Source organism: Pelodiscus sinensis, chromosome 5, assembly GCF_049634645.1.
Source record: "Pelodiscus sinensis isolate JC-2024 chromosome 5, ASM4963464v1, whole genome shotgun sequence".
Classification (NCBI taxonomy): Eukaryota; Metazoa; Chordata; order Testudines; family Trionychidae; genus Pelodiscus; species Pelodiscus sinensis.
In genome coordinates, this window is record NC_134715.1 from 109,559,883 (window position 1) to 109,573,878 (window position 13,996).

The window sequence follows — 13,996 nt, forward strand, 5'->3', positions numbered from 1 at the left end:
CCGGTGCCGGGCTTCGCTCCTGCGCCGCGGGGATCAGCGCCTGTCACCGGGGCTGCAGCGCGCCCAGCTCCTCGCCGCGCTTAGGCCAGCCAGGCGCCTCCTGCCAGCGCAGCTGCTCCCTGACCCGCTGTCTCTGTCCATGGCCCAACGGGGCGGCCCCAGCTGCAGGAGCCCGGCGGACGGCTCGGCGCCAGGCGGGTGAGTCGGAACAGGTGCGGTCCGGGCGCGGGAGGGGGGCCAGGGCTTTCCGGGTGATGAGGAGGGATCCTGGGGGCACTTCGGAGCTCACGAGGGTTGATATTTGGGGCGGTGCGCGGGGAAAGAGGCGAATTGGGGTCTAGGGAGGCTGGGGGACCGGCGGGGTGAACTGAGGCGGTGCACGGGGAGTGAGGTTGGCGGGCAGGTGGATGAAGTGCGGTCTGGGGGGCACGCAGGGTGAACTGAGGTGGTGCGCGAGGGGCAAGGTTGGGGGACACGCGGCATGAACGGGGGTGCACCAGCACGGGGAGTGAGGTGGGGGGGCGGGTGAAGTGGGCTTGTTTGGGGCGGTGCACGGGGAGTGAGGCTGGGGGCTCCCTGGACGGAGGAGGTTTAGTGGTGGCCATCAAGGGTGGTAGCTGGGGGTCGCTGAAAGAGGCTTGAGGCACCTGAGGTTGAAGTCCGGGAGGTGAGCTGAAGTTGGGGGGCGGGGCATGCAGGGTCACTGGAGGTTCATGGGCGAATTGGGGATCGGGGAGAGGAGAGAGGCGCGTGGATTGCGGGTGCGCGCAAAGTGCCTTAGCGGCGGGGGTCCAGTGGCTGCCCTAACCCGGGCAGACTTTGCCCAGGCGAGCGAGCGCGCTCAGGCTCTGCGCAGCTCTGGGGCCGCTGCGACTGGTACGCGGCGCTGCAGCAGGGGACTCGCCCTTTGGGAAGAGTCTGAGCGGCGGGGAGTTCAGCCCTGCACCTGGCCACAGCTCCTCAGGACGCCCTGGACGCGAGCACGGCCCTGCACGGAGGCTAAACCCTAGTGTGTCCTGCGCTGGGCAAGGGAGGGAGCGATCACGGAAGTGGCTGCTGGGTTTTGCCGGGATCTGCTCCGGCCGTGCGGCTCCCTCAGCTACCTGTCAGGCTGCCCTGTCTCCTTTCCGAGCCGCTCGCATCTCAGCGGGGAACAGGGAGAGAGGAGGCGGCCCCTGGCCCACTGGGGCTTGCAAGTCACGCTAGGGTTTGGCAGATGACTGTGGGAAGGCAGCAGGTGTTTGCCTGATACACCCTGGTGGCGAGTCACAGCGGGATGCAGAAAGCCGGGCTCGGGCGCCGAGGAGCTACACGGGTGGGGAAAGCAGAGAGTCACCAGGTGCAGTGAGCAACCGAATAACTTTCCTGTGCCCTGGCATCGGCTCGCCTGCTGAGCAGCATAGGGCCGAAATGGACCCACTGGATGAGCGTTTGGGGAGAATGAAACGGGAGCTCATTATTATTCAACCTCACTTTGGCTTTTTGCGACCGGGGTGAGCTGTTGCTTTCTTGCATATACGGGGCAGAATTAATAAGGTGCATGGGTGCGGCTTCATAATTGAGGGGCTAAAAAGATCTTAGAGACATACAGCAATCATTCAGATAGATGCTATTCTAAGCCTTCTGTAAAGGTACTCATGCACTGTGCAGACACCCCTTACCACTCACCTAGACAAGAAATCTGCCCTCACCCCCGCAACAGATTCAACTTAGCAGATCCATTTCTACCATCCATTGGAAACAATGGGAGGCACTTAGCTGAGAATGATAACCAAGTGATCTCTGCTTTTTTTGGCCGGGAGGGGAGGGCGTATAAAACTCATTTTCTTCTTGCGCTCCTTGCAGAGGAGTAGTTTGAGGTTATCTTTATCCAAACCTTGTGCCTCTTCCTTTTTAAGAGATACAGAGAGAGGGAGAACTATGAAAGCCTATGAATTTAATCCTCTCAGACTTTGTATATACCAAGCTTTGAAGCGTTGAGATAGCTGCAGTGGCCAGCAGGAATCCAGCTGTGCTCCTCATTATTGCTACATAGGACAGCAGAAATTGCTCAGTTCATCGCACAAATCCAGTGAGATCGCTTGCAGTGTACGCTCCCCAGTTATTTCACAGCATAGCTTAAAGGAAAGGAAATGTGCCATTTGGGGGTAATGTTTAATGCAGTGCATATCCCTAACGAGTGCTGGTGCTTTTACCAATGTTAGGTGGTCCTAAGCTTAGTGAAACGAGATCTACTTTTTGTGCCTGCTTTTCTTGCACTTTTAAAACAAGTGTGTGTTCTATTTCTCTTGAAATTACTCCTTTAGTTAAATGCAGTTAGTACTTCTGACTTCAGATTCAGTTTCCCAACCCTTATATGTAGAACACTGTTGTATCTGTTCTTTTGACATTAACCCTTTTTAATATGCCTGTATTTGTGGAATTATTTTTTTCTTTCGGTGTAGGTCAGTAGCAAACTGTGCTGTTACACACATGTAAATTAGGAGTAATTTCCTTTTAGTTAACCCAGTTATCTGGGGGGGAGGACCTCATTGTGCTCTTACCCATCTTCCAGAGACTGAGATGGGAGATACCCACTGGTTCATTTTGTCCTCTTTCAAGAGCCAATGCAGGATTTTTCCTTTTAGCAGCTAGTGTTTAGTGTACTGATTGGTTTAACCAAGTATAGCAGATTGATGACCTCACCAGTGAGCATTCTCCTCTGGTCTTGAAGTGAAGCAGTTTGTTACCACAAGGCCAGGCATGAAGGAGTAGAAGTCAGCGTGGGAGATGAATGGAAAAAGGTTGGATTTTTCTATATAATAGACTAGTAGTTAGAATTATAAATTATAATTATAAATCAGGGTAAAAATCTACAAGATGGGAGGGAATTCAGAGAAGGATAGTTTTATTTAAAGTTTACTCCAAACTTCAAAATGAGGGTGGAAGTTTGGTACAGAGGTGTCTTTCAGACTTATAACTGTCTTGGAGTAGTTTTTGATGCCATAGCAAGTAGACAGTAGAAGCTCTCACATTTGTGAAACCTTTGTGTTTTTTCTCACTTTTTTTGTTTCTGCATTAGCAAACCAACTATTTTACTTATGGGGAAAATAATGTTGTCTTACATGCTCTGAATTAGACTTTTGTGTGTTTTTGAAGGCTAGATGATGCAGAAAAATAATTCTTCTTTAAAAAAAAATCTTGAGTTAAAATGCATGATAGATTACTTTGAAGAGGGTACACTTAATCTTAGCATTTAATGCCAAAAAGCCACAAAATATTATTTTCCATGTTCTTATTTTACTCCATCACCAATGTCCTATTTTCCTTCTAGCTGTATGAAGTATTTCCTATCTCTTTATCTCTGTAAAAGTTTGACATTCATTTGCATGAAAGATCAGACTGATCTCTTCTGGCCTTAATGCGAAGAAATCTACAAAAGGATGTTATATATAACTAATCTGTTTTAACTTCTCTTACTATATTGCTCACACTGAAGCTAAGCCTTCTTTACAAAAGTATGGACTGATGTTCACAGTGAACAAATTAATTTATACAAATTGTATTTAGCAGTATGAGTGCAGAGATATAGTAAAATTTCAGCCATATATATCAAGCAAGCCAGGTTTCCTTACCATGCAAATGTACATACATTAACATCTGAAATTGTGAAATCAAATTATATAGATATAGATAAGAGATACAAATATAATAAATCTTATAAATCTTAACACTTTGACAAAAGTCATTTTCTTGATAAACCATGTTCCATTGTAATCATATTGAAAACTAGACTAGTCTTCCCGTTGCATCACATTAGCTATAGAACTTAGAGACTCTTTTGTTCTAAGACAAAAGAAGTACCATTAGATATGCTGTCATTTTCAAAAAATCATAGATTTTGGCAAGTACCCAATGTGGTGGAGGATTAACAGATAATTTATTTTGCTCCAAGATTTTTCCTCTTCTATTGAGAGACAGATGGGCATTTTTCTTGTATTATGAGAGGTAATCAATAGTTTATGCCCCTGTGATTGCTTAGAAGCTCAAGCAATGTACAATACTGTTTCAATATACTCACAATTCATGGCAAACACAGACACTTCCAGGTAGTTAAGGCAGAAAACTAGAGTTTGAATGTTTTATTAATATGTTACTTAAAAGCTATATTACATTGAATTTTTTACTTGAAAAATTGAGTAAATAGTCTTATGGATTTAGAATCAGCAAACAGAGAAGGCATGGGATGAATTTTTTTCTTGTGGAGAGCACAGGAAAAGTTTTGCTGTAGAGGGAACTATTACAGGAAAGAAGTGTTTCCTCTGAAGAAACAAAATAGTTTGAGACAATTATTAGATAACTTAATACTTGCTCCTTTCGACTTCAAGAGCTCCCATTTCATTACTTTAAACAAGACAGTTTCTGCTAGAATCATGCAGATATATTGGGGAGATTTTTTTTATAACTAGTCCCAAAATGCTAGTTGTAGTGTTTTGAACCAAGCATATAGCAAACCAAAAATGGAGAATATAGAAAGTCAGACATTCATTCTCTTTATAGAAGAGATGCGTTCATTCTGCAGATAACTAATCTTAAAATTCTCAAAAATGCTAAAACAAGTCTAGCACATTTTAAACCAGTGCTATCTTGCACAATTTATTTGTAAAGGCTACTTTGAATTGGCTTTTAAAAACTGCTCATGTACCAGAGAACTAGTACCGTGAAGTTCACATTAGTTCCACTGGACATATTCGCAGTATAAATAAGCCAGTCTAGTACATTTAAGGATTGTACAGCATGGATAGTTTTAAACCTTTTTAAATGGCAATGCAATATTGTATGTCATGTGATATGCTCCACAGTAGAGTCCAAGAGCACAGTTCATTACAAGAAGTCTGGCATCCAAGGTATGCTAAAGTCTAAGTTATGATCAGCTTATTTTATGTGAAAATATCCAGATGCTGGGGAGAACCTGGGGCTCTCCTGGAGGGTTCAAGCGCTAGTCTCCTTCTAGAGGTAGGGAATTTGGATTGGAGTTTCTCCTAAGCTACTGAGCACTCAGCACTCAAACCTGGCATTTACATTCATTCACTCTTGTGCTAGGGCGCCCACTTAGCTGGGTGCCCTGAGAGGTTTCCCAGGTGCAACTCTCCCTACAAGGAAGAATGCATGGGAGAATAAGTTACTCAAATGCCTTTGCAGCATCATACATTCATCACTGGGGCTTTGTTTATTTGAGGGTTGAGGCTGGGAGAGGCAGGTGAGTCAGGGTGGGAATTTATCTTTCTGACCACATGAAAGATATGTGAAGGAGTTAATACTGCTGTTCCCCCTTCCCATCAGAATCCTTGCAACAGACATACTTGGTTGTGTGGCTCCAATAGAGCTCTTCATGGAGATATCCTTGCAAATATCTATTTTTCCCTTCTTTGGGTTTTCGCACAAGAGAAGGCTAGCTGGGATCTAGCTAGCACAAGTGCGAGAGAGAGCAGAATGAGAGTCTGATCTCAAATGGTGTTGCGAACATCTCAGGCTGAGGAATTGAAGCTACTGAGCACCTTGAGGGATAGGGCCCAGATACCTTGTCTGAACTTGTCCTTTTTCATTTAAGTTTCCTAAAAAACACTTGCCACAGGCAATGTTCTGGCAGTTACTGGTCTTTTAGCCACAGCATCATCTAAATCTGTTCGGAGCATTGCTGGGATAAACTTGTTTAAATGTCAGAGGCAGAACTACAGAAAGGCTGTTGATGGCTTAGATACAGAAGGCAGGATATGTTATGGGAAAAAGCCTAGTGTAGACAGAACCACAGTGAATTCATAATTTTTGCACTGCTACAAATTGTCACTTTATTAGACTACTATCATGAGTCTCTCCCTTGTAGGTTCTATTGGTGGGGTCTGAGAAGAAGCATTTTTTGATTCATTTAATTATTTAAAGCTTATAATTTTGTTTAGAATTGTGTATGTGCGTTGGTTAAGATGGTCTTCGATGTTCGTGTTTAAGGGGCCATGGTTCTGAGTGCAGATATTAAATTGTTTGGTTTGGGTTTTTTAAATTAAAGGAATTAAATAGAACTTGGAGTCGGGATAACTGGCTTCTGTTTCAAGTTCCACTATAGATTTACAGTTCACTGCAATAGGCTTTTAAATTGAATTTCAGTATTGCTGGACACCAAACTCTTTTAGGGCTTGTCTCCACTATGTCATTTGGATGCGATAAATCGATCTCTGAGCACTCACACGTCAATGCCAGTTCTGCAGCCCCTGCCATGTAGGTGAGATTGACAGCAGGTGTTAATGTAGACAAGGCCTTATGATTCTTTGAAAGTCCCAGCCTATATAGTTTCAATTTCACATTTTCCCACATGAGAAGTAAAGTGGCTGATACTGATAAAAAAAATTGTCTTAAACAGTATTTAATGTCAACATTAAAATGAAGTTAGTTCAGATCAGGTCTAGTTAAAATGCCCCTTGAGTGAAGATAAAATATATTAAAAATTGTGAGGTACTCAGATACTCTGGTAATGAGACCTTATAAGTACCATAGATAGAGACAGATGTGCTCTAAAAAAAATCCCTCAATGCAATTCAGCAATTATGACAGCTCTCACTTCTTTCCTAGTTAAATTTACAGTGAAAAAGAGTTGTCCATTTATTTCTGAGCTAAAATCTCTTTCAAAGTTAATGATAATTGTGAAGACTGATTTGATTGTTCCACAGTGAATCTTACTGAATAAATAATGTGACCACTATTTTGCTAATTAATCTGAGAAAATTGCAGAAGAGATTAAGAAAAAACTATTCAAATTTTAAAATGTCTAGGTATAATCCTCAAAGCACCATTTAACATTAACTGTGTTTCTCAACCAACTCACTCATTTACTTGTAGCAGATACAAAAAATTAACGCACAGTGTCATAAGTATTGTATTCATCTGGAATGCATAGTCATTCTGTGAAGTCATGTGTGCAAATGACTTGTGGAGATGGTGAAAAACTCTTTAAGCAGGAAAGTAATTTGGCAGAGTGGTTATTAAGCTTACCTTCAGGAGCTTATTCTTGCCAAACCATTTCTGAAATTTGCAAATTTCAAAGATATATTGTGTACATTAGCATCATTTTTGTATAAATTGCTGCACACCTAATATGCAAATCAGCTTTCTTCTCTTACACCTTCCTTAGGTGGGTATTGGCCAAATTATTGAAGTACTAACACATTCATGTATATGCAGTTTTTTAATGGATATCACTTTGCCCATACAACACGTTTTGTTAAATTTATATGGAATATTATGTATAAATGCTACTGTCCATCATAGATATATTAAGATTCCAAGATTGACACTGAAGCATAGAATATCTGTAGAGCCAGAGTGAAATGATGGAAACAATGACAAGCTAAGAGCTTTTTTTTTTTTTTTTTTTTTAAGAATTTCACCAGGTTCAATCTTCACTGGGATTCACAGTCTGTTTCTGTCCAAGTCTAAAGTTCTCAGCCATTTTCAGCTTTTTTTTTTAATTTACAACCATATGACAGCATGAGCTGCCACCTATTGTGTTGTTACCTCAGCACAGCAAAAATAAGTGACCCAGATAACTGTCAAATCATAACAACGTCTTAACATACTGTATGCATTTTTAAAACAGAAACACAAATTATTCAGTAATTAAAAAGGAATCTATTTTGAACTGCACAGCTGAGGACACTATTAGTTGAGCATGTGCAAAGAGGATAAATGCTAAAAATAGTGACAAATCTACTTTTTTTTCTTTTTTAGACAAATGCAATGCAGGACTCAGATGTATTGACATTATAGGAAAACTCCTCTGAGGCTTCATGATGTGCCAGTGTTTGCATCTTTTATTTATAAAATATATCTTAAACAAGGTGTTTCACATCTAAAACAAGTGTTTCATGTAAAGAAAAAAGAGACAAGACAAGCAATTGGAGAGCCATAGAAGTCACTTGTTCAGCTTGCCAGAACGGCATCGCACATCATTTCTGCACTGACCTAATACTAGATTACATTAGTCGAATAATGTAACTATGTAGGGTCTCTTCACTGTATGCTCCATTCTGCCAAAACCATTCCTATGACTTAATGTTGCTATGTAAAAGCACTTGGGTTATAAAAAAAATGGTATGCTGGGCATGAAACAATTCTTTCAGCCAATTGATGGTTCTGGATTTTTAATAACTGTTTATATGAGACTGGTAGGCATAATTCATAAAACAATAGACAATATGTTTAATTGAATTTTTAAGGTAGCTAAATAATAGATAGCTTAAATAATTAGTGCACACCAGGGCTATGTCTGTACTGCTTCCTTCTTGCACAAAAGCCTATGCAAATGAAGTGTGGATTAGCATATTGCCATGCTTCATTTGCATAATTAATTAGGGGGCATTTTTTGTGCAAGAGGCTTTTGTGCAAAAAGGAGCTGTGTAGACATCTCCTTTTTGCGTAAAAAACCCCTCTTGTGCAAGAGCCGTTCTTCCTCTTTTTTTCAGTCTACACCACTCCTTTTTGTGCAAAAGCCTCTTGCGCAAAAACAGCCCCTTATTAATTACGCAAATGAAGCACGGCAATATGCTAATCTGTGCTTCATTTGCATAGGCTTTTGTGCAAGAGAGATGTTGTGTAAACGTAGCTTGGCATTTACAGAACCCTTGGTTGTAACCTAATTTACTTCAGTGCACCTATACCCGAGTAAGGGATTGCTTCATCGGATGCTTTAATGTTAACATAAGTTACTATAAAAATAGGATTTTAGCAGGAAAAAAAAGCCTGAACTGCTGTTGGAAGGGATCTCCTAGAAAACACAGACATACTATTCATGGAGATTGCCTGCTTAAAAATACTGTGGAATAAGTGGCTCTTCCCTTAATTGTCTCAAACTCAATTAAGATTTGATATTCTGTTATTTTAATATTCTGACCAGCAATCATCCACCTAAGCAGGTTGTTACTGCAACATTTGTTCACTTTGCAACTAAATGTGGAGTTAGCATAATTCATTCAGGATATCTAGCATGATTTTATCTGTGGTGGAATCCCAATGTGTACCCCCATTAGTGGGTGCCATATTGTTGGTATTATTTCTTAGTTCTCTTATATTGATACAGTTTTGTGAGTTGCAAGAAGGTTGGAGTTAAGGAAAGAACTGTGTGGGTGGGTGGATGGAGAATAAAAGAAAGACATTAATGACACAAAGACACATTGCAGCAGGATAAAACCTATGATGAGGCAAAGAGGGAAAGAAAGCTCACAGAGTGTTCCTATATCATATTTTTGAGTAATACATCACAAGAGTCTGTGGGTGCCTTCTCCTCCATATGTAATGTCATAGCTCTGCTTTCAATCCCATGGACTCCAAGGGATCTGCAGAAAGGCCAGTTTCCATATTTCTAGGCCAGTTTCCATATTTTTATACCAGTTCTGGGGTCCTCTTCCCCAACATGTTAGGAGTATAGCTTAATTGTAATCATTGTTGAAGCCCCCAAGAAGAAATGTAAAGCTCATCTAACCATTAGCAACAACAGAAGAAAGCAAACCACTATAGTAGAAGGTACTATAAGAGGTTGTTCAATAAGCAGTATAGTTCCTAGTGGAAGAGCTGCCATTAGCTGCCAAAGGGGTATAGTCAAGCCCTTTGAAATACAAAGAAAACATCTTGAATGGCCCTTTATTAACCAGAAACTATCTTTAGTTCTTATTTCAGAGAACTGTCTTATTGTGAAGTTGTCACTGGAATCTCTTTTCAGACTCTGAAGCATTTCTAGTATCTAACTCCAATCTTTCTGGCAGGTGATATGTAGCTCAGGGCTCCTGCTTTTTGAGCTGTTCAATCCAGATTGTCCCATGCTTAACGTTAGCATTTCATGCTATCCTAACAAGTCACAGGAATCAAGTGCTTTCTCCTTGTGGTCTCAGACTCTGGTCAGGGTAGATGCCTGGAGCCTTGGTTATATTTGCCTACACAGATGCATGGTAAGGATGTTAAATATCAGTTAATTAAATAGTCAAGTAACCTCATGAAATTTTATCGGTTAGTCAACTATTCTGTAGTCGGCAGGGGCAGCAGCCACCATATCAGAGGCAGCAGTGTGGGATGCCAGGTGGGAGCTGGTCTGTGAGGGAAGCCAGTTTAAAAAGAAGCTCTTCTTGTAGACCAGCTGCCTGTTGCCCTGTGCTGCTGCTTCTGAGAAAGAGGCAGCAGTGTGGGGTGGCAGCAGTTCCTGTTTAGAGGCGGGGTCTGAGCTCCTGGACATAACTCAAGCCAGAACTGGGCTATCTGCCCACCCGGCTCTTAATACACTTTAAATGCAGAGACGCAGCAGGTGTAGGTCCTGGACCCATTGCAAGCCAGAACTAAGCCAGGTTGCTGGCCAGCCTGCTAAAAAATTTACTGGCAGGGAGAGGGGGGTGAGGGAAATGTATGTAATCTTAAGCAAAAGCTTATAGGTTAATTCTAATCAACTCTACTATTACATCCCTAATGCATGGTGGAAATTTCAGCAGACTATCCTTGTAGAGACACCACTTATGGCCAGCTCAAAAGATGGTTAACTTAAATAGCTGGCATTTTACACACCAAATCTGACATGACAAAACAAGTAATTTAAAGGGCTCTTGGCTCCAGCCTCTGCTGCTGCTGCGGTAATGGCAACCCAGATCTCTGGGCCCTTTTAAATTGCTGGTCATGGGGCAACTATCCACTTTCCCCCACCCCCCGTCGGCGTACCTGATAATATCTGAGAGGTGTGCTCCTATGCCAGCATTTGAGCAATACTTGCTCCACATTCTGAAGAGACATTCAGCATGAATGTAACAAGTTCAATCACAAGATAAGTGACAAGACTCATAAGGGTAGTGCACTATGATCAATAGTACATTGGTGATAATCCTCTTACCTCATTGCAGGGTCAGATTGCAGCCCTGATTCTGTTTCCCAGGTGTTCCTCAGTTTCTTCTCTGCCTGGTCAGATGAGTTAGAGTATTCATGATCTGGCTATCAGGGAAAATCAAATCCCTCACATTCTAGGGCCTAGAAAAACTTCAAACAACAATCCAGACATAAGTCCTAGTCTTTAAACTCAGGGCACATCTTCCTCTTTCCCATCACTGCAGTGGTTTGCCACCTTCTGTGGACAGCACCATAAGGGAGCCTGTTCTATTCCAGCCTCCAGCCCAGGGAGCTTATGTGCATTGGATGTCAACATATCTTCACTTTTCCCCAAGTCATTTCCCATCCAGGTCTTATCCCTAACCCTTTCTCCAGGCTTTGCCATAAGAAGACACTATAGTCCTCCCCACCCACATGCTCCTTCTATTACAGGCAGCTTTTTTTTAATAGCCTGACTTCTCCCAATAGGCTTAGCTGCCAGGTTGTTGTCACCTGACCACTCAATAGACTATAATTCCCAGAATTCCCATCTTTGGAGCAGGGGTGTGCTGACCCAGACGTACCTTTTTACTTTCTAGGGTTGGGTACCAAGACAACTATGACACTCATTGTTATAGTTAAGAATATCAAATTTCCATGTTATCCATTGCAATCCCATTGAACTCATGTACATAAATGAGAAATTATCATACTTTAAGGGCATCTTAAATATCAGAGTCAAGAGAAAACTTTAATATTGCTCTCTCCAAGTGTCAGGAAGATGCTTTCTCATGCAGTTATTATATTTACTTGTGTTTGAAAGCTAATAATATCCTATGATGTTGGAGTATACCCTTGGGAAAACTAGAAAGTTTGATCCGTTGCAGAAACCAAGATGATTTTTAACATAACAATGTAGCTTTAAGCAGTGATATATTTGAGTATATAGTAACACGTTTTTCTCTTCTTTTCCCCCTCTAGTGGTTGCTCTGCCTGAGAAATACGTGCTTAGTTAGCAAAAGGAACACAACTTTTCAAGACTGTTCTATGTGGAAATCACTCCTTGCTCCATTACCTGGTTAAGTGAAACCAGATTAAGAACTTCTGCCATGGCAGCTTTTCTACTAGGAACTGTGCTGCTTATTGTTCAACCTCATCTAGTGCCTTCCCGACCAGCTGTAATTTCTAAGGCTGAAGCTACTACTCAAACTGTTCAGAAAGAGCTTTTAAAGAAAATATCTCTAAAAAATTACTTCAAAGGAAACATTCATTCCAATGGATCTTGTCAGCAGCTACCACAAACTATCATTATTGGAGTAAGAAAGGGTGGAACAAGAGCCTTATTAGAGATGTTGAGTCTCCATCCAGATATTGCAGCAGCAGAAAGTGAAGTTCATTTCTTTGATTGGGAGGATCATTATGGAAACGGATTGCAATGGTATATTAATCAAATGCCATTCTCTTATTCCTATCAGATCACAGTGGAAAAAACCCCAGCCTATTTCACATCACCCAAAGTGCCTGAAAGAGTTTATAACATGAACCAGTCAATGAAACTACTCCTTATTTTAAGAGACCCAAGTGAGAGAGTACTATCTGATTACACCCAAGTGTTCTATAATCATGTGCAAAAGCACAAGCCGTATCCATCCATTGAAGAATTACTGATTAAAGATGATGAGCTCAATGTGGACTACAAGGCAATAAACAGAAGCTTATATTACTTTCACATGCAAAACTGGTTGAAGTATTTTCCTCTTGGTCGCATTCACATTGTAGATGGGGATAAATTAATCAAAGATCCTTTCCCAGAAATAGAGAAGGTAGAGAGGTTTCTGAGGTTGTCACCTCAAATAAATGCTTCAAACTTTTACTTCAATAAAACGAAAGGCTTCTATTGCCTACGGGATAGTGGTAGGGAACGTTGTTTACATGAGTCAAAAGGAAGAGCACACCCTCATGTAGATTCTCGTTTACTTGATAAACTGCATGACTATTTTCATGAACCTAATAGGAAATTCTTTGAGCTTGTTGGCAGAACATTTGACTGGCACTAATTTGTGGTAAGTTATAGATAAGCTTCAGAGCCTAAGTTTCAGTGTACGCTTAGAAATTATATAAAGAAGGGCATTTAAGCTATAATTTATTTGTAAAATCCATAAATATTTCTGTACAGTATTAGATTCACAATTGCCATATAAACTACTTATATTTTTCTACTTGTTAACTTTGAAGACATTTTGTATTGTTTTTCATGGTTGTTACATTGTGTATTATGTCTCTATACAAAAAACTAAAATATTTCATTGCAGAAGATGTTTTCTTGAGATTATCTGTTTAATATATAAGAAATTAATTTCAAAAAAATCCCTCAGAATTATATGAATATATGAAGTATAGTATCTGGACTTTCTCTCTTTATTGTGAACCACATGAACTTCACCTTCTCTTTTTGTTGTTTTTTTACTAGCAGTTTTAATTTTAAAATGTCACTGTAGTCAGAAAAGTTTTCTGACCTCCTTTATACAATTAATGCTTATTAAAGTGGAATCTCATGTACTTATTAGGACAGGACATGTCAGAAACAATGGAATACTCTGTAAAAATACACACTGACTACCGTACTTACCTTCACATTTAATTTCATAACCGGAACCCATGAAAGTCTTTGGCAGTAAAATGCCAATTTCATGATAGATTTTATAAGATTCTGTGGAGACATGCTCATAAAAAACACTGTTGGATACAGAAGTACAGTCAACCTAAAAACTAACTATATTATCTGCACTTATGTGTGCTTTATACTGAAAAACAGAAGTGAAGAATATAAGCAATATTGGTATATTTTTAGAAGTTGCTCATGATGGTACCTACATTTTATAGCATTTATTTATGCTTCAGAATAACTGAAAACCAACACCCACTCCCAAGCCATTAGTTGGATTAACCTCTAGAAATGAATGACCTTATTTATGTTAAGACCTCCTAAACACTGCTCCAACTGTATACAAGTTTCATAAGTGAACGTCAGTTACATTCACACCTATATTAAAGCGCCTTTATGCTGCCAGAGAGCTGTTTATACCACACTAAACTAGGAAATTAGGTCTACTCAAGGAAAAATCCATAC

General features: G+C 40.7%; 1 protein-coding gene across 5 annotated transcripts; it reads left to right on the plus strand.

Moving 5' to 3' along the window:
* Window positions 1–58: 58 nt before the first annotated feature.
* HS3ST1 (heparan sulfate-glucosamine 3-sulfotransferase 1) lies at window positions 59–13,180 on the plus strand. Of its 5 annotated transcripts, none has more exons than XM_006128175.4 (2): window positions 59–198; window positions 11,848–13,180. In XM_006128175.4, the coding sequence occupies exon 2, from the start codon at window positions 11,976–11,978 to the stop codon at window positions 12,921–12,923; it is 948 nt and encodes a 315-aa protein (XP_006128237.1). In that variant the 5' UTR covers window positions 59–198; window positions 11,848–11,975; the 3' UTR covers window positions 12,924–13,180. The 5 variants fall into 5 exon arrangements, with proteins under 5 accessions (XP_006128237.1, XP_014431600.1, XP_025043079.1 ...); XM_014576114.3 differs by having other exon boundaries at window positions 85–212; XM_025187294.2 differs by lacking the exon at window positions 59–198 and adding an exon at window positions 764–1,493.
* Window positions 13,181–13,996: the final 816 nt, after the last annotated feature.